Raw genomic sequence first — 20,140 nt, 5'->3', positions numbered from 1 at the left:
GGGCGGCTCCCGTCCGCCCGGGGTGACGGTCGGAAGTGGCGGCGAGGCTCGGTTCGCTCCGCGCCTCGGGGTTGCCGAACGCCCTGGGAGAGTCGGCGGGAATGCGCCCAGGCCGGGGCCTGCGTCCTAAAACGGCGCGCAGCCCGCGCATCGCGGGTTAAACACTTCGGGTTTTGAGACTCTGCGCGGTTTAGTGATGCGTTGAGTTTGCCCTACAAGGAGGTGGTTTAGAATAGATGTATTAAATTTATGGAATGTTTCTGGAAGCTGGCTAATCTCTGGTCTTCATGATATCTCGGTTGTGATATGTGTAATGTATTCTCCCCTTGATGAGGAAGAGTGTACAATATACGCTGTTCAAAAGTCTTTTCCACGTGAGGACGGTTTTGCAAGAAGCTACTATTCTATTTTTGTCTGGCTCAGTTTTATCGGTAATAGCAATGCAGTGTTTGATGCCGTAGTTTGAATATGATGTAATTACCTCGGATGCAAAATACTACTCTGAAATGCAACACATAAAAATTACCATCCCATCCTATTTCAAATGATCCCTAGGTCACCCATTTTAAGTAAGGTATGTCTTTGGTTTTGCCTCTTCAGAATTTTCACGTGCTGTACCCATTTACAACATGGATAGTTTTCTAAAAAAGGTTCAGTCTTGACAGACCTGGAATTCTTTTAATTACTGGGGAAAAAATACTGTCTGTCTCAGTACTGGTGTTTCCTTTCTTTACAAATCTCTCTTTAGGTGTGTTTTGATAGTTCAGTTAGTTTATCCAGTCCTTCCATTCTTGTCCATTAAATCATTTCCTACTAAAATGTCATTGTACATTCTTCCTGATTCCATGCTGATTAGGCAATCTAAATCCATCTCCTTTCCACCTCAGCTGATCTCTTTTCATTGTCTACTGACAGTACCTAATCATTGTTAAAAATTGAGACTTAGCTCATAACCAGTTTAACCTTTTGTTTAGCTCAAATTGTCCAGGACATTCCTCATTCCTGAGTATATGGGAGTTATTGCAGTTTAATTCCGTTACTATATTCAGCCAGCATTTTGACAGCTCAACCACAAGGGAAAACTTTTTTATTCTTTCCTTCCTCTCTTGACTTCCCTAGATATTTAAGGTTGCTTTTTTAAAAATCCCTGTCCTGAAGTTGAACACAGTGTTTTATTTTGAAGCCACACAGATATACTTGTTTCATCTTTTTGATTAATTGATATGGGCACAGTAATAAACTAGAATACAAAAATTACTTTTCCTGATCAATTTAAAATTGTATATGGTTTTATTTAAAGCCTTGTCCATGGTCAGAACAAAAGTAGCAAGACCAAGTGTTCTGATTATGTGTGTGGTCTTCATTTGCTATATGGTTTTGTGCAGTAAATCTATAGGAAGCTCAGTAATCACATACATAAAAGATATTTGTTCCTGTGTTACACCTGCTTGTGCTTAATGCCTCTATTATTTAGCCATTTTAAAATTTACATTAATGTTTTAATTCCAGTTTAACCCATTTTGTTCTACATTTGGTGAAGGGGAAGAGAAGGGGCAGGTGCTGATCTCTTCTCTGTGGTGACCAGTGGCAGGACATTAGGGACCTGAGGGAATGGCCTGAAGCTTTGTCAGGGGATGTTTAGGTGGGGTATCAGGAAAAGGCTCTTCACCCAGAGGGTGGTTGGGCACTGGGACAGGCTCCCCAGGGAAGTGGTCACAGCACTAATCTGAATGACTGACAGAGTTCAAGAAGCGTTTTGCAATACTCTCAGGCCCAGAGTGTGACTGTTGGGGTTTTCTATGCAGGGCCAGGAGTTGGACTCGATCTTTAGGGGGCCCTTCCAACTCAGAATATTCTATGATTCTACATTTCATACACACATAAAGTGCCATTAGATCTCTGCATCCAGAAAATCAACTTGTTTAGAGTTGGACAGTGCAGTACATTATTTGCCTATAGTTCTTTCTAAAATTATTTTTAATTCTTGAAGTAGTTCTGTAAATACATAATCATGCATTTCTTCTTCGTGAGATTTGATCTCTTACTTACATTTTAGCTGAGAGCCCTAGAATGTTGCAAACTTTTCTTAGAGTACAATAACTAAAATACTTCTAAATCTGGAGACATTGACTGGAGTGGTTTTAGTTTGAGAGACAGATGTCTGATTTGTATTACAGCTGTACTGCAAGTACAATTCAAACTTATGTTGTGTTTCTTTTTTTAGAATTTGTGTGTCAGACTGTGTATAAATATTGGTGAAATCTGTGACAAACTAAATAGAGTGCTTATATCTATACCAGAGCAGTAATTAAAGTTTTGTTTAAAATATTTTTTATATTACTGCATGTAGAATCCACTCGGTTGGCCTCACTGGAGACTTAAGATCTTTTTATCTGCAGAACAGGTATTGCAGGCTTTGTCTCTCTGTGAGGTCTCAACTGTTATCTGAAAATGGGTGTCACTTAAACAGGGACAAGTTACTTTGAGGTGTCTCATGTGGTTATGCAGCCTGCACAGCTGAGATGTCCTGGAAGCTGATGCTGGCAGTGTGAGTCACACAGGCCAATCATGATATGAGTTTTCTCTCATAGATATTTATCTGTGAGAGATACTTTAATGAGGGTGAGATCTAACACACTGTAACAGCTCATATTTAAATCACAGTAGATAAACTGTATGTCATCTGTATGCATACCAAATTATCCTTACAGAAGAAGGATTTTGTAAGGGAAGTAAAGGAGGGTGCTACTTAGTCATTCCAGAAGGTAATTTCTTTTGAAGGAAAGATTGCAATTTCCAGACTTTTTACATCTTCCCCAAGTGATACCTTCTGAGGTTTTTGTTTATAGGGAGTCTTCTTTCAGTGAAAGAGTTTTGTAGTTTTTTTGTAGATTGGAGATGCAGTACATCCAGGAAGCACATACCATAGGCTGTTCTGGACAAAACTTCTAATGCATGGTTCACTGGGATGGAGAGAGCTGGACTTGACAATCCATCAGGATCTCGATAGTCTCTTCCAGTCTTCGGTTCCTAAGCACATTTGTGATGCAGATAGTTGTCCAGTGACCTGGAATGAGACAACCTATTCATTTCTGACAAACAGCCTTCAGATAGTAATGTCTTTTCATTACTAAAATGAGCAAAATAATGGCAGAGATATGAAAGGCTTGTATCTTGTCACCAATTCCCTTGAACCATTTGATTCTGCATGCATAAAAGCATTGTAATCTGTGTGTATGTGCATGGATACACGCAAGCATGTGCGTGAGAATGCTCAGAAAAGCCTGTAAGAGTTGTATCAGCAGAAATGTAGTTGGCTTTGTAAGAAGAGTACTGATTATTGATCATAAAAGGTAGTTTCTCAAATACATAGAACTTGAAGGAAAGGGGTTTCTTTACCCATCAACATGCACAGATATGCTTTTTGCTTGTTAATTATACTGCACAGGTTTCTTTGCACTCTCCACATGCAAAACTCATTTTAACATGTTTTCTATATCTGAAATCCAAGATGAAAAGAGAAGAAATGAATTTTGTTAGAAAAAATCCTCAGTCATTTCCCTTTTTTGCCTAAATTGTGCAAGCAAATGCTTTTATTACTACAAGTGACTTTTTTCAGAATTAGTTCAAAAGGAAATAAAGAAACCCCCTAAGATATTTTTAACACTGGCATTATTCTCACAGTCAGCTAAGCTTGCATGCTTTTTGTAAATTTTTATAAAATTGTTATTTGAATTTGTTAATTTATTCCAGTTTTTCTGCACAAAACTGTGTGGTTGTGGTGCCATTTATATGAACAAAATTTCTGCTTAAAATTTAAAGCTAACTTTGGGGCTGGTGGGAAAATACGGAAATGGTTACAGAAAGAGTAGACCTCTTTCCTAGAGATTGATTACCTGTTGATTACGTGTTCCAATCCTATGAATAATAGTTGTCTCATAAATGACAGATAACATTTTTGAGTGCTAATATGGTTCTACCTCTGTTACAACGTCATTCATTTTTTTCCTTTTGAATCTATTCTGGATAAGAGCATTTGTGCAGATTAAAAAAAACTAATCTGGTCTAAATATTTTCATTTGTAAAACAATCCAGGCCATTCATAAAAATACATGCAGATAAAATGGTCATAACATCAGAAAGGTATTAACCATGTACAAAGATCAGGTTAATAAAGGAATAATTAGGATTAGGGGCCAATCCTGCAATAGGATCATACATATCAATTCGTCATATGTTTTGTTGTTATATATTGCTTAACAGTAACTCAGAGTACAACAGCTGTGTCAGTGCTCCTGGGGTAGTTGTACTGTCCTCCCTGTTCTCAAGCCCTTGGTACCATATATGACTAAATTCTTAAAACAGCTTGGATCAAAACAGAGACCCATTAATTGTTGTTTCCGCAGTGCCAAACACAAAGATGACAAGTAAAACTCAGATGAAAAAAGAAAAGGTGTTAACCCTGCTATTATCTGTTTAGCATGGACAGACATGTTTTGCAGTTGGCCTCCTGTGTCTGAACTTGCTTAAAACAATGGGCAGCATTTCTTAGATTGTTTCCTTTCCATGCCACAGCCCTTTCTTAAGTAGCTTTAAAGCTTCAGGTTCCTTGTGTCATGAGGTTGACCCTTGTTAGGAGGCCTCATTCTGAGCTGGAAGGAGTCGTTCATTCTTGTCCTTGAAAGGTTTGTATCAAAAATTACTACTGTCACCTCACTGTGTCAACTTTATGCTTAAAAATATTATGACATCTTATTGCAACTCTAACTTCAAGCAGCAATTCAAAATATAATGTGGGAAAGAAAAAAGAACCACATACAAAGATTGTATAGCAACGATTGTATAGATGGTATTCTCCCATTTAGTCATCCCTGTCAGCCTACTTGCCAACCAATGGTGAAGATCACATTATACGTTTCTATCTGGGCCCTTCTTTGTCTTAATTACCTGGTTCATTCTTTCTCACAGACGAACTCATGCTGATTCAGAAGCCCTGGGTGCAGTGCACAAGCCACGTGCCCCTCAGCAGCAGCACTGACCAGCATCCATGACTCTTCTGTCCGAGTGACTCACGAAGTGCGTTCCTGAAGAGACTTCATGCGCCTGGCGGAGGTGAGAAAGCTCTGAGACTGTCATGATTCCAAACAGATTCTGTTGTCCTGAGGACTGATTCAGAACTATGTGCCACTTAACCAAGAATGAATTCTCAGTATCATGTCAAATTAGTAAAAAGACATTTGAAATTACATACAGAAATCTAAACTTCTTTGTAGATGGAGTAAACCACAATATACTGAGAAAAAGAGGGTCACTTTCTTGAGATCCAGGTGATCATAAAAGAGGTGGTTTTTCTTTTAGAAAACAGTGACCACTGTGAATCAGAAGAAAGCAATCATTCATGTCAGCACAATATATTGAGATTTTTTGCATCACTGTCATGAAAGATTTGTATGTTATGATGCATGGATGGTATATAGTTTATTCAAGTTGCTAATAATATGATGCAGCATCTATGCAAGCTGCCTTGTATTTTTTCCCCTTCTGCTTTTCTGCATTGATACACTATTTTTACATGAAGAGCTACACTGTATTGTTTTGTGGATTCGTGATACATTTTTTTCTGTTTTTATCACCGAAGCTGTGAGACCTTAGGTGGTAATAGTTGCACCAGGTACGGATGAACTCTTCAGAGCTGACATAAAAGGAGTATCTTTTGCAGTATTTCTAGTGCACAAACCTCAAGAGTATTTGGGCCAATAAACCGGGAGTGCAAATAGAGTCAGATGGAAAATGTTACAGTGATTCTTCTCAGGCATTAAAGAAAATAACTCAGAACTTCTATTTCAAAAAATTACATCTGCAGCTTACCCTATTTTCATGCTTTTCAAAACATCAGAGATGACACTTGTTTTAGCAAGCAGATTCTGATATATGCTGTGCTCTTTTTAATGCCCTTTTTCACTGTACATTGCACGTGGTATATTTGTATCCTACAGCTTATTTTTCAGTGGTGTTGGGTGTATTAATATTTATTTAGATTGAGATAAAGCTCTTTTGAGTAATTAATGTGAACAGATTTCTCTTTAGCTATTGAAGACCCACACTTAGTTTTCTTTAAGTGCAGAATCTACCTTTTGCATCACTGTGGGAAATTAGACAGAAGATGGATTTCAGTAGATCCTGGTCCAGCTCAAGATGTGTGTTGATACTGCAGATCCCCAAATATTTAGGAATCTCTCATTCTGCATTAAATAAATGATTATGTGGCTCTTGCATTTCCCTTTGTCATCTCTCCCCTTCAATTTGCCATGACAATGGTATGAAGGTAATTGTTAAATACAAGTTGGGGAAAAAAGGTGCTTATAGGCAAATTTTTCTGTTAGGAGCTGTATTTTGGTATTGAGCACATTTCTGATAATGTTCTCAACCCAGTTAGCATGCAGGAAGCAAATAGTGCATAGATTTATGGTTATGAAGAAGTAATTGTTTACTCCTCCAATTTCCCAAATCCTATCAAGAAATTAATTTGACTGAAATGTGAAAATTTCAAACGTGAAAGTTGTTATTTATTAGATTGTGATTAGTTGTATGGGGAAAAAATGGAGTTTTACCATGGGATGCATGCGAAAGATTCAAGATTTTTTATGAATAATCTATGTTTTGACAATAAATTCAGTCATAAATATATGCATATCTGGGCTGGCTAGCTTTTAGGAAGTCTTTACTCCTATGTATTACTAATCTTTTTTTTTCCCCTCCCAGAAATACTCTTCTTGATTCCTGTACCCAAAATTGAAATCTACCACTGAGATCAAGAAAAAAGAAATGATAAAATTTTTTCTTATGGTTAACAAACAAGGTCAGACACGACTGTCCAGGTATTATGAACATGTAGAAATCAATAAACGGACAGTGCTGGAAACTGAAGTAATCAAAAACTGTCTCTCCCGTTCAAAGGATGAGGTAAGTTTTGTAGTTTTTATTTTATCCACATCTCACACCTTTCCTGTTGAAAGTGCTGAAACCCATTTTCCATTGCAGGTCATTATTTCATTTCATTTGTACCAATGAAGAAAAAGATTGAGTTTCTAGATTATGGGTTGTCAGTTGAACTGTTACTCTGTATTGAAAAAATGTTTTTCTGAGGCTTACAGAGATTTTTGTGTTGTGTGTATCACTGTTGTGAACATTCATCTTGTTTGTTTGAAGAAGCTCAGAAGTCCAGGAAAAACTCATTTTATCCTTGTATTGTTTGTCTGGTGGAGATGGATGGAGGGGTATTACTGTTGTTTTGCCAGAAGGTAGAAAGCAGAGTACTGACAGCTCTGAGTTTGAACAAAAAACTTTGAGGATTCCAAATTATGAAAACCTTATCTAAAGCATAGGGGGGCGTTGGGAATACAATTTTTTAGGCCTCTGTATTAGACTTCTTTATTCAAAAAAAGTGTTCATATGTTCTCCAAGAAAGTCAGAAAACCCAGAAGTTGGAAAATTTCTTGGATGAAAGTTGAGATTTTCATGGCTTACTTAACTGAACCATTGGTTCTTTCAGAAAATCACCAAAGTTTTGTACGTTGACTTGAATTAGAGGAGAAATACGCAACTTAGTGAATGAAGTTTTTTGGTTTGTGTTTTGAAGTCAGCTTCTTTATTTTTCATTTAATGACGTGTGTTCTTGCACAGCGCTCCTCACATACTTCATTCTAAGAACCCTTCAATAAAAATAGCAGTTCTTACAAAGTACCTTAGCTCGCAGCTTTACAGCGGTGAAAGGAACGAGCCTCTCCGTGCTGCTCCTGCGGGGCCATTTCCGAGCGCAGGCTCCGGCGCAGAGCTGTCGGCGCTGCCGCTGCCATTTCCGGGCCCGAGCGCGATTACAGCGAGAGGAAAGGCGGCGGCATCTCCTCTAGCGGCGAGGAACGGCGCCATCTCCTGGCTCCCTCCTCTTGCCAAAGACGTGTTCGTTCCGCGCTGGCTCTGCAAGTCTAATATTCCCAATTTTTACATTAAGATATGGATTATTTTTGAAATAGGAAAATTACCCTTAGGTCTCTTTTTGAAAGGGCTTGCAAATGAAAATTATAGGGAAGTATTGGATGCCTTTTTAATCCCAAACAAGTCAGTTCAGTTCTGCATGTTTCAGTTTTTCCATTTAAAAAGTGGTGGCACGTTTTCTGCCAGCAGATAGAAAGTGTTGTTTAATAGTTACCATATTAAATTTCTTTCAAGTCAAAATTGATGGATCTTGGGAAATCCATTATTCTCTGTGGGTCTTATGAACCTGAAAGCTCAGGCCCTTTGAGTAATGTGCTTTATACTATTGTATGCTTAGATAGCTGCTGCTATATTTGACTCATTTTGCTTCTGCCTAGTGCTCTTTCATTGAGTATAAGGACTTCAAGCTGGTGTACCGACAGTATGCAGCCCTTTTCATAGTTGTTGGCATTGACCAGACAGAGGTAAGAAATTACACACCTTGTTGTAATGAAAGTTTATAGTGATTATCACAGGCTAGAGCTCAAGTCTCCTTCCAGTATGGACTTTTTCAATAGCAATTACAGAATTTCAAGGAGTCATTGTAAAAAAATTTTTAAAAACCCAAGTCAAACTAACAAACCCCCCTACCCCCCAAGTTTTATTTTCTGTGAAGTGAGAGAGCTATAAAAGCAAGTGTGCTATGTTTGACTTCGGTCTTTAGCAGTAGACTGAACTGTTACCATGAGGTAGTGTTCTTGAGCCTTGTACTGGTTCTGCACAAATTTATGTGGGGTGGGGTTTCTCAAAAAATGTTAGCATTACAGCCAGGTCAGTTGTCTCATCTGTAGTGATTTCCCACTGTTTTTGATGTTCTTGGCCTAAGAAAAAATTGCTATACTGTCAGCTACAAAGATGCCATTTTGCTTTTCAAAAACGGGGGGAAAAAGTATCTGAGAGCTGACAACTACTGTTATTTCATTTGTTCAGGTTGCACCTGGGAGGCCTTAGTTTTTGCATTAATTCCTGGTTCTCAGAAATTAATTCAGCACTTACTATTGGAGACCTTAACAGGGTGGTGTGGAAGGTAGTTGCTGCCCACCACAGTGTCTGCAAGTTGGGGTTATCATGGCAGGCAATTTGGGACAAATTATTTTGGCTTTGCTACAGAGATCGCCCAGCAGAGGCTGGCTTTGTGCTACAGCAGGCTGGTGTGGCTTCAGCATGGGCAAGTATAACCTAGTTAGCTGTGCCTGTCCATATAGCTGACCTGGGTGATGGTGGAACAAAGGCAGCCCTGGGGAGAGAAATCCATTGGATAGTGCAGTGCTGCTCTGTGGGGCTGAGCTGAAGCTCTGGCCTGAGCACTGTCCAGCTCTTGGCACCTCTGCTGGGTAACTGCAAGGCCTGAGCAGAGGCCTTACTGTATTATCTGGTTGCTTTGCATTCACCACAAACTGAAATAACACAAAGAATACTATTACATTTTCTAGCTATTGATTTAATATTCAATTGGTTTTAATTTCAGAATGAGATGGCAGTATATGAACTAATTCATAATTTTGTGGAAGTTTTGGACAAATACTTCAGCAGAGTGGTGAGTGAGACACTGAATCTATTTATTATGAAACTTCTTTTCTCTTTCAAAACTTTGGTGAAAGTGTCATTTCAGAGAATAAATCAAAGGATAAAAATATGTAATATTTTAGTATTTTGAATACTTCAGCATAAATATTATCACTGTGGGGGAAAGCAGTATGAGTTGATTTTTCAGAGAAGTATACATGGGTTATAAATCATCAGACAAGGAACACCAGAAATATTTCTGTTAGAAAAGCATGTTTTTATATGCTATGGGGTTTCTTTGGGTCATGGATTCTTAAATTAGCCATGGGCATTTTCCATGTTTTAAAGAAATAAAGAGGTTTTAGTTTGCAGTTCTTACACAGTTTTAAGCATTACATTCCCCAAATGAACTTCATTTATGATTAAGATGGTGTAAGCATGAAGCAGGGAACTGACATCACTCTCACTGAACAAGATCAGAGGAATCGAGCAGAAGAAACCTCAAAAACCAGTCTGTACTTGTACTCCCCATATTGTTGTCAGGCAACAGTGGATATCTGATAAAACAGCTATTATATAGTAATTTTGTTAAGGATTCAACATCAGACATAACTCCACTTAAAATGACACTGTTCCTTTTGGTGGGAGACTTTTTTCATGCTTGTTTTTACAGAGTTTGAAAATGCAGCATTATAATTCTGGTTACAACATTCATTGTTTAATATAGGGTTTGTCATAATCTCCTTACAAAAAAGAATTAACTGAAATCATAGTTCAGTGCAGTTTCAGTTAACCTTTGCTGAAATGTGTTGGATATCCCTCTCAGAAAAGAGGACTGGATAGTTTCCTCTGTAGTCCATGACTTGAGTACTTGAAGGTACTACATTGGTAACTGTACATACAAGATATCATTATGCAGGGTCTGCAACTGCTTTCCCAGTTCTAGAACCACAGTAGGCATGGCAGAGCTCCCTTGTGAATGCTTGAAAAAGTCATCTGCACCCTTCACTGTTTAGATGCTTGGCAAATCTTTTAGGCTGTTATCTCAACTGACATTGCCCCAGCCCACTGAAACTGCTGGTACTAAATATATCACCTTCTGACTGCACTGAGTTCAGAAGTTGTCTCTTAAAATTGCTGATTGCAGTCCCAAGCTAAGCAGTGATAACCAGGAATGCACAATAAAATTTAGTCACATCTTATTTGTCTGATTGGGTGAATAGTTGCTAACCACCTCTCAAGTTTTATTTTCTTCAGTTAAAGCAGAGCAAAAATAGATTTAGTTCTTATACGTAAAAATGTGCTATATGTACAATTCTTTGACCACACATATAACCTAACCACTGATAGCTGTTAGAAATTTGCTGAGTTCATCATACCAGAGAGCTTTTTTCTATTTTCCATAGCCTTTCAGGTTTGAGACTAGAGGAACCTAAAAGGGGGGTGGTAAAAGAAATCTCATGCCATTTGGTGGTTCTGTTTTTAATATCATGTAACACTATAAATGGCAGAGCACTGAAGACAAGGCCTGTAATTCTAGCTGGGGTTTCTGGCAGTAACCACAGAGCAAGAAAGTATAAATCTGTACTTTTACAGATTAATGTTTAGGATTTGCAGACTTTTAGCAGAATCCCAAATTATGATTATGGCAATGGAGACAGAACTCTGGGAAAGGAGAGAACATCTGTCCCACTCTAGAAGGACATTTTTTAATCTATTATTTTTAGACTTGAGAGCTTTAAACATTCTCACGTACTCTATTTTTATCTAATGGAGTTTACAGAGCTTGAATTCAGATACGAGAACAAATATTAATGGAATTAGGGGGAAAGCTTTCAAAGTTGCTTGTGAGATGTAATTTAGAGTCCCGTTCACTTTTATATGGCTACCCAGGGAAAATTCTGCATACTGTTCAGAATTCCAATGTCTCTAGCTACTTTTTAATCATTAGAAAGGTTAAACTCATCAGGCTCTTAAAATGCAATTTTTGTGATGCATTAAAAACTTCTAATTGAAGAATGGCAGCGTCACTCACAGAGGCCTGTAGACTAAAATTAGTCCAGTTTGGATCATCTTTAGACCACGGAAGTAATAGCAATTTTACCAGTAAAACCTTACCATCTTTACTCTGCCTTAAAACCAGATTTAGATCATGAATGAAAACTATGTTATCAAACTAAATTCTCTAGGTAGCAGATAAAGATTTCCTCTTTTAGTAGAGACTGGGTAATCTCCACCCAACTGTGCAAGGTCTTAAGTGCTAGGGCTGTGATTAATTGTTTCTAAGTTTAGATATTTAACTGAGGCACCTAAGTTAGAAATTTGGTCATCGTAAGCTCCCATTACTGGCAGTGGAGACCGATGAGTATCTCGAGAAAGTGAGTCATGCCTCAAGTGTGCCGAGTCAACTGGTGAAGATCCCCATCTCTTCTGCTGACTGCAGAGAGACCACGAGGGCTCCTAACTCAGACATTTTGGTTAAATGAATAATACTTCATACTTTGGCTTGGGTAAAGCCAAAAATAGAAGGGAGATGATGATTATATGAAGAATTGTGTCGCTGGGACTGGATAATACTTAGAAGTGCTAAGGGTCCAAAGCTTGGAGTTGCCTCACCTTTCCTAATATATGCAGTCACTACCACAGCCATGGGTATATCTAGTGTTTAGATTTTGCTGTTGAAATGATCTGCAGCAACAATTTTAACTGTGTAAACTTGACATTAACATCCTGGTTTTGCAGAAGGAGGAAGAGAGAATATAGAGCAGGAGCTGCCATGATTAGAGCTGCTGGTTTTCTACCCACTCACTCAGATGGCACTGCCTATATTCAAATTGTTACTAGTGGGTGACTTCAGTGGTTTCTTCTAGGTAAAACATTAGCTTTGATTACACAGGCAGGTAACATATGTAAAGCAAAGCAGTCTTGCATGAAAGTACATGTAATTGTCCAGTCCAGAACAGAAATCTGAATCACTCTAAAATTTTCTATCGTTATTTTGAAGACTTTCTTTCTCCTTTGAAGGGATGTGTAATGTTTAATGATTATGAGATGAAATGAGATCATCTGAGATAAGAGATCAAACTGTAACTAATGGCTGCCTATCTCTTTTCCTTGCAGAGTGAATTAGATGTATCCTTTTCAGTATGAGAAATACATTTGTCTATCGCTTTTTGGTGTATATTCCAATTCATACTGTCTTCATAGCAGTGACTGTCAGTCAAGTCAATGCAGAGGTTCACCAATTTTGCACTTGGAATAAGTAGCACCATTCTGGCACCTTTCTGAAAGCATAGCTGATGTTCACAGGGGTCACCTATTTAAATCCTACGTAATTAAGATAAACCTGGTTCCATTTAAAGTAAGACACAGAGAGCTTGCTTTGAGAGAACTAAGTATATGAAAAGTTAAATTCATGAGGGAACTTTCCAGCTTAACTAATTACCAGCACCCCCAAGTCCTTCTGGGCAGGGCTGCTCTGTTCATCCCCAGCTTGTGTTGATACTGGGGGTTGCCTTGATCCAGGTGCAGCACCAGCACTTGGTCTTGTTAAAATTTAGGGGATTCCCATGGGCTCACTTCTCAGGCTTGTCAAGGTCCCTCTGGATGGCATCCTGTCCTTAGTCTGCACTGTTTGGAGAAATTATTGCACTATATGCCAACACTAATGTTGGCAATGGGTGCAGAACCATGTCTGAATGATTCCTGTAGAAATTCGTCTATATAGGTCTCATCTGCATGATGGTGTGAATATAAATATTTGGAAAACAGGAGTGTGCATTACAAACTTACTTGGTAATAGTGGAAAAAATACTGGAAAAGTTTGTGTCTGATATGTCTCTCCTTAACAAATATGACATATGAATGAAGTATGTAACTTTAGCATTCAGAAGTGCACTTTTCTGTGATATATATTTCAGGAACAATTTTATAACAAAGCATTTTACTTATATATATGTACAAAATAATTCTCCCATTTAGGAAGAAGGGCTTTTCTTAAGTTGAAAGGCTACCTAAAATAGTCAAAATGAAGTGAGATACCCCACCCCTATTACATATAAAGTGGAGGTGTAACTCTGAGGAAGTGGGTTGTTCAGGACTGTGTTTATTTTTGACAACAGCTTGAATAGCTGACCGAGAAGAACAATCTGGACAAGTGCCTTAGCTATTATTGCAGTGCAAGAAATAAACCATCAACCTGCCTTTCATAATGTGTAAGAAAATATCCTCCCCTGAGATTAAACCACTGCCTTTGCCAAATGTCTCACACTAACCCTAGTACCCAGTACAGTTAGCTTGGATGCAATATATCTGACGGAGAAGATGTCTGATGGTCTGCAACCAGTGAGCACCAAGTATCTTTGTTTACAGAGTATCTTGCAGGAGACTCTCACAATTTCCTGACTCTGTGCTATTATTTTTGTGTACAGATCCATAGGAAGTTTATTTTAAATGTCATAGTGGCTATTCTATATAGCCAGTAGTGTTTACTAACATGAAAAAATAGCAGGAAATTACATGAAATCAAAACCAATTTAAAATAGACCATAATTACTATGACTATTCAGCCATGCACAGAGCAAAGCCCAGTTAAATCCAAAGGCTGAGAATACCACACAATTGAGATGTCCCTGGAGCCCACACCAAATCTGCAGCATGTGCACTGGATCTTGCAGCTCCCAGACACAGAGCATGGCCCCAGTATTCCTGGCAATGCAGCTCCAGCTGAGGCAGAGCTCCAGCATTCATTTAGGTCCACACCTGAATTCATCCAGGGCATCCACGCTGTAGCTCATGTCATGGTCTGTCTGAAGTCAGATGTCAGGAAAGGCACCTTGGGCACAAGGCAGGGACTGGGTCTGATGTGAATCCTTCCCAACAGGATTTACACATCATGTTGATATGTATGACATAGGCATGTATGATGTTCAACAATGCATGAACAATTAATTGCACGGTTCTCATGTATACTGCAGAAATGCACACGGATTAGCTACTGGCCAACTAAGTACTTGAGAACAGCCAGCTTTTTACAAAAGCTGTCATGTGTAAATTGTGAACCACTTAGTCATTATATGATCTCCACTTTGATTTTGAGAGTCAGTTGCACACTTAAGAGTACCTATGCTGGAATGACATAACATTCCTAAAGTTAATTGGATTGTTTTTAAAATATCAGTAAGCAGTGTTGTTGAGCCAGTTGAATGAACAAGTACTGAAATTGTCCTAGGGGTGTTGTAGGGTGGTGTAGGTACTACTTTCTTGCTATGATGAGAACAAAAGGGACTATAAAAATACAAATACTAGGACAGCAGCTTTATGGGGAACAGAACACTGGGAAGTATGACTGCTTCTAAAATTACTAAAGGTAACTTTCCTATTGCTTCAACTGAAGCAAAGCTTACTTGAAGACACATTAACTTCCAGAAGAAACAGATACTCATGCTCCCCTTGTGGGAAGGGAGGGGGTGACAGAGTGCTCCAGGACTAAGCATCTGAAGAATGTTGTCTTGATCCAAAAAAGCCATTACATTCCATTGCAACTAGCTGCTGCTGCTCCTCCTAGGATAGATAAGAAGCTTTGATATAGGGAATGCTTCATGAGAATCAGCCGTATTCTTCAGTCCCCTGTGGGACAACACTGAGAATACAGTGCATTTAAGGAGTGAGAAAATTGAATGATGAATTTATTCTGAGAATTTGTAAGGATACCTTTCCGTTTGCACTGTAACATAAGTGGATGAAATGAACATAGCTTAAAATTAGCTTAGTTGTTCTACAATTTCACAGAACTTGAAGGCACTTTGTCTCCTGTTTAATGTCAGCATAGTCATTTGAGGAAGAAACAGTCAGAAAGCATTTCATGGGTTTCAGTACCTTAGATGTGCCTGCCATTAGATAGGCTAAAAGTTATTGAATGTGAATATTAGCAAAGGTAAGTCAGAATGTGTGAGTCTAGACTAAATAAAGAAACAACTCCAACTAATCTCTAGTTGAAGATGAATGTACAGGATGGAAATGAAGGGTTTGTAGTGCTCTCTATTCAGTAGCAAACCATTTGCCCCATATGTACCTGTGCAGTAATCTACAAAGCCTTTGTTTGTACTCCTGGGTGTGTTCTGTGATCACAAGGTGCACTTCATCATCTCTTAAGCCTGGACACACCCTTAAATTACTTGCCTGGAAAATCCTGAGATCTCCTAAAATGTTCTATATGAAGAAATTATTTATTACATGCAAGTCCTAAATGTGCCTTTTTCCCTTCTTTCCTTCCCCTCTCCCCTGCTCAACTGTCTATATAATGTTTTGGGAAAGGAGACACTATACTTATGTCACATTTACCTTCTCTCAGGATGCATGTGCCATGAAAACTCTGGGACAGTAGAAAGTACCATTAATGTCTTTAGGAAGGGTGGATTAACCAAAAGCCAGCATAACATTTAAAATGCCAATTGTGTAGGTACCATTTACTTCTGCTGCTTGGTGTGCAGCTGCTGTAGCATTGCCAGAAATCGGGAAGCTAGAGCCAGGGAGGGCTCAACTTTGCCCAGGCTGGCATGCAGAGATTAACACGTTTTGTTCTGCATCCTTGTTTAAAAAGTCCTGTTAGCCTCTGCATGGATCTAGTGAAAGTCCCTTAATCCTCTTCTTGTGGGCAGCCAGGATTCTTACTGGAAGCAGGACCTTAAATGACAGCTCTGGGTGGAGCACATGGCAGTGCAAGCACCACATACAGCTTTTTCCTGTTGCCAGCTGCTCAAACTGGTTTGCTTTGCTGCTTTCAGTTGGGTGTGGATCTATGACTTCAGGGCTTTAAACCCTGAAATTTGGGGTCACTTGCCAAACAAGTGACAGGTGGGGAGGATGAGCTTTGCTAAGCATCAAATACATATCCCTCCCTGGGCAGGGCATTCAGACGTGAATGGCTGAGCTGTGTTGGGCAAGATGTAACCACAGAGCATAGGTGAAATTTACAGGAAGGGGAAAAGGGCCACAGTTGCTCCCTGTACAATCCAGTTGTTTGCCAAGAACAGCGTGGTGAAAGGAGGTGGGATGTTAGGTTGAGGGTAGGGGTTAAAGAATGCTTTGTGACCTTCCAAAATCAAGCTGATAGATCTTTCCAGAATGGTTATTAGTATCCCCAGTCAAAGTGCAGATGAAATTACTGTTTCTGGAATGATGACAGTGAGATTACCTCATTAGAGATGGACACAAATCACACCACTTCTCTGCATTGGAGTAGGCCCATTTGGAAAAAGTCTGGAAGGGCCTGCAGGGGAATTGACATCTCATTGAACCACACTGGGTCCAAATGGAACAGCTCCAAGATTGTTATTGGCGTGGGTGCAGTTTTCCTTTGACATGGTGTTGGTTCTTCTGGAAATACAGCAGGGGAAAAAGCAGTGCTAGAGGTGATTTAAATGTTTGCTTAAACAAGATGATGCAGAAAAATAAGACAGGAGTGGCAGGTTGCTGCATCGTCACTGATCCTGGTTGATTAAGTCGTCTGGGTTTTAAATTCTTGGAACTGTTAAAGGAAGAGGAAGGTCTGGACTCTGCCATGGGAACTGGGGCAGTGTGAATCAGTGGTAGAGTGTAAAAATTAAAAGCTAGAAGGAGTTGGCTTTCTCACTTGTTGAAACTTGAATGGAATGTTATCTAACTTCCTTAACAGATCCTGTAGCCCAGTGCAAAGCAGTGCCAGAGGTGAACTAAGCAGCAAAACAGATGTCTTTCTAAAAATTCTCACATTACTGGAATAAAGAAATCCTAACTTTTTAGATTAAAATATTTCTGTAAAGGCTGATTCACTCAATAAATTTAAACTACCAAGCCAAATAAAGCTACCACCTTTGTCACTGGCACTACAGAAATGGTGACTTGTTTGAAGTTGTAAGGACAGCATTGCTCCTAGGTATTAAAAGGCATGACTCTGATTTTTAGAAACAATGGAGGCCCTATGGTCAGATTCAGGAAGAAGTCTGGTATTTAAAATATAATTTAGAATTAAATTGGGTGGCTAAGTTGAGGTCAGCAAATTGGAAGCAATTTGATGAACCATGGGTATCCCCAAGGCCCTGTTGACAGCTATGGTTTCTCACGTCACAGTAACTAGTAGAAAAGTTGTTTGGGGACCTGAATTCTGCTACTACACATACCTAGACATGCTGTGCTCTTAGTCAAGTGGAACACTTCTGCTGGAGTAGAGACACAATTGCTTCCCCTTCTGCACAATTACACAGCAGCGCCAACTTCAGCCAAGAGCATTCACAGTAAGGAGGAACAAATACACCCAGATATGTGGCTCCTGAGCTGTTATCATTTGCATTTGCACTCACAATTCTCCTGCTCTTTGGCAGAGCAGCGTGGCTGACTGCTGAAGTCAGATCCACTGGCACTCATGAAACAGAACAGTCTTCTTCAATGCCTGAGTCATGTTCACAAAATAAGACTGATATTTATCACACTGAGCAGAGGAAAATGTTGATGCCTTCAAAAATCTGATGCTTGCAACTCCACTTTTAGCAGGGAAGTCCACTAACATAAATACATCAAGGACTACAGCAAAACCAGGCTGTCTTCCTGAGTTCAATCCATAGTGTCATTGGTAGCACAATGGGCAGAGAAGGCACTCAAAACACTGATATCAAAGCATGGGAAAAGCATTGAGAGATGTATTTAGAAGTTACTGTATGAAGTCTTGCTGGCTCCACTGCAGTAGTCATCAATACACAGGCAAGATACAGAAGGTACAAAATGAAGGCAAAGCAGATCTGTTGTGCTCAGCATAGAACACATGTAAAGAGCAGCAACAGGTGGAGAGTAAGGCGGATAAAGGGTTATTCATGCTCTGTATATGTATGTCAGTGAGGCATAACAGATGCACCCAGCAGGCTGCTTCGCTGTGCCTGTTTCCATTTCAGGTTCTGGTGATAAATGGCACCATCCGAATCATTTTTCACTGCATAACCCTTGGCAGTTGTTCAGTGGATGCACTGGGCACTCATGCCTGCATGTATGCACTCACGTGTCATGAATGCCCACCACTTCATACCCCAGTAAGGTCTGTCATCGGGTTTTTTGAGACAGATGCTGTTAGATAAAGGAAAGACAGATGCGGTTATGGACTAATTTCATATATCATGACTGTATTAATTCATATGGCTTCAGATTATTTTCCTTTAGGTGAATATTAGAGATTATAAATATATTTTATAAAATATTTAAAATATGAACCATTTATTTACTTTTGCTCCTCTTTATGAGATTTACTGCTAGATCAATGACTCAACTCCATGTATCAGCATATTCCTCTTAAGCTATTTCCAAGCAGATCAAATACTGTTAGTAAGTTAGGGTAAGGAAATTTTGATAATCTAGTTTTTAAGAACTTAGCAATTACTTTTCTTGGAAGAATGCAGAATTTTTGCACCTTCACATTCAAGGTTGTTACCCCTTGATAATATTTTAAATCCGAACAATATGTGGCACACAGGCAGACAGTAAAATGAACCACCTACCTCTAAGTTTAAGTTTACCTGGCTTTTGCTACTATGTACTACTTCTATATTCCAGGACAGGATACTGCTGGAACTTCAACTTGTCTACTTTTGACCACTGTATGATCAGAAAAAAGAGTCAGTCCAACTGTTTCCTTAGCTTAATTAAAATAATAGTAAATAAACTAGAATAAATTAAGAAATACCTGTTTTTCTACATTTTTATTAAAGACTTAGGTGCCTGCCTAAGATTTTTTTCTGAATTATCTTCACATTGTTCAAAATAAACTTAACTTGAAATGGTTCTAGATCATGTTCAATTTGGACAGAGTGCACATCATTTTGGATGAAATGGTGCTAAATGGATGCATTGTGGAAACGAACCGGAACAGGATTCTTGCTCCTCTGTTTGTGCTCGATAAAGTGGCAGAAAGCTAGGAAGATGCAAGACTAAAGCATTTTACAAAAGATGGAAAAAGCATCAAGAATGTACTCGTAGCAGTTTTCTGATGTTGCAAGATTGAGTCATGAAGTATTCAAATTAGGTGGAAAATATTTTCCATTTCTCTTATACTCCATATACCTTATGGGAAAGATACAGCTAAACATGTGGATGCATTCAGATGCAGCTTTACTGGCCCAGTAGAAATCTTCCTAGAATGGTTGACAATTTTAAAATATTTCGGGGATGAAAAAATGGAAACTTACCATGACTGACTAGGTATCACTTTGAATTATGTAGTATCATGCCAGACCTAGGAAACAAAACACATAGGAATATAAATTCAGACCGAGTTTCAGTCCTTTCCTTAAGCACCAACTTGATTTTCATACAAATTTACTGTTAATGATAGTTCTGTGACTTTTATGGCCACTTTTAAACTACATTCATCCTTCAAAAAGCCGGTATCTATCCCTTTGCTATTCAAGTCATGGACATGAAAGAAAAGTACAGATACACTTAGTATTTCTGCATACTATGCAAGTTGTAACTGGAATTATTTAGAACTTAAATATTATATTAATAAAATATTATTAAAATCAAAAGTCTAATGCTCATTTATCATGTTGGCTTCATAAATTACACAAAATCTTTTCTG

The 20,140-nt window shown here is 38.8% G+C and overlaps 1 protein-coding gene across 2 annotated transcripts; it reads left to right on the top strand.

Moving 5' to 3' along the window:
• The first annotated feature begins 288 nt into the window (after window positions 1–288).
• On the top strand, window positions 289–20,087 carry AP4S1 (adaptor related protein complex 4 subunit sigma 1). 2 transcript variants are annotated; one of them, XM_085061961.1, is made up of 7 exons: window positions 289–574; window positions 4,969–5,112; window positions 6,763–6,963; window positions 8,373–8,459; window positions 9,503–9,571; window positions 12,661–12,672; window positions 19,350–20,087. In XM_085061961.1, the coding sequence occupies exons 3-7, from the start codon at window positions 6,826–6,828 to the stop codon at window positions 19,476–19,478; spliced, it is 435 nt and encodes a 144-aa protein (XP_084918087.1). In that variant the 5' UTR covers window positions 289–574; window positions 4,969–5,112; window positions 6,763–6,825; the 3' UTR covers window positions 19,479–20,087. The 2 variants fall into 2 exon arrangements, with proteins under 2 accessions (XP_084918087.1, XP_084918088.1); XM_085061962.1 differs by lacking the exons at window positions 289–574; window positions 12,661–12,672 and having other exon boundaries at window positions 4,971–5,112.
• Window positions 20,088–20,140: the final 53 nt, after the last annotated feature.

The sequence above is a fragment of the Lichenostomus cassidix genome, chromosome 5, assembly GCF_008360975.1.
Source record: "Lichenostomus cassidix isolate B80296 chromosome 5, HeHo_3.0, whole genome shotgun sequence".
NCBI lineage: Eukaryota > Metazoa > Chordata > Aves > Passeriformes > Meliphagidae > Lichenostomus > Lichenostomus cassidix.
The sequence above is the reverse complement of the archived record's forward strand: the minus strand, read 5'-3'. Positions and strand labels throughout refer to the sequence as shown.

Excerpts from the sequence above, each read along its gene's own strand:
- AP4S1 (XM_085061961.1), top strand. The coding sequence starts at position 6,826 with ATGATAAAATTTTTTCTTATGGTTAACAAACAAGGTCAGACACGACTG. Across the intron at positions 6,964-8,372 it reads TCTCCCGTTCAAAGGATGAG|TGCTCTTTCATTGAGTATAA; the intron begins GTAAGTTTTGTA and ends GCTTCTGCCTAG. Across the intron at positions 8,460-9,502 it reads TTGGCATTGACCAGACAGAG|AATGAGATGGCAGTATATGA; the intron begins GTAAGAAATTAC and ends TTTTAATTTCAG.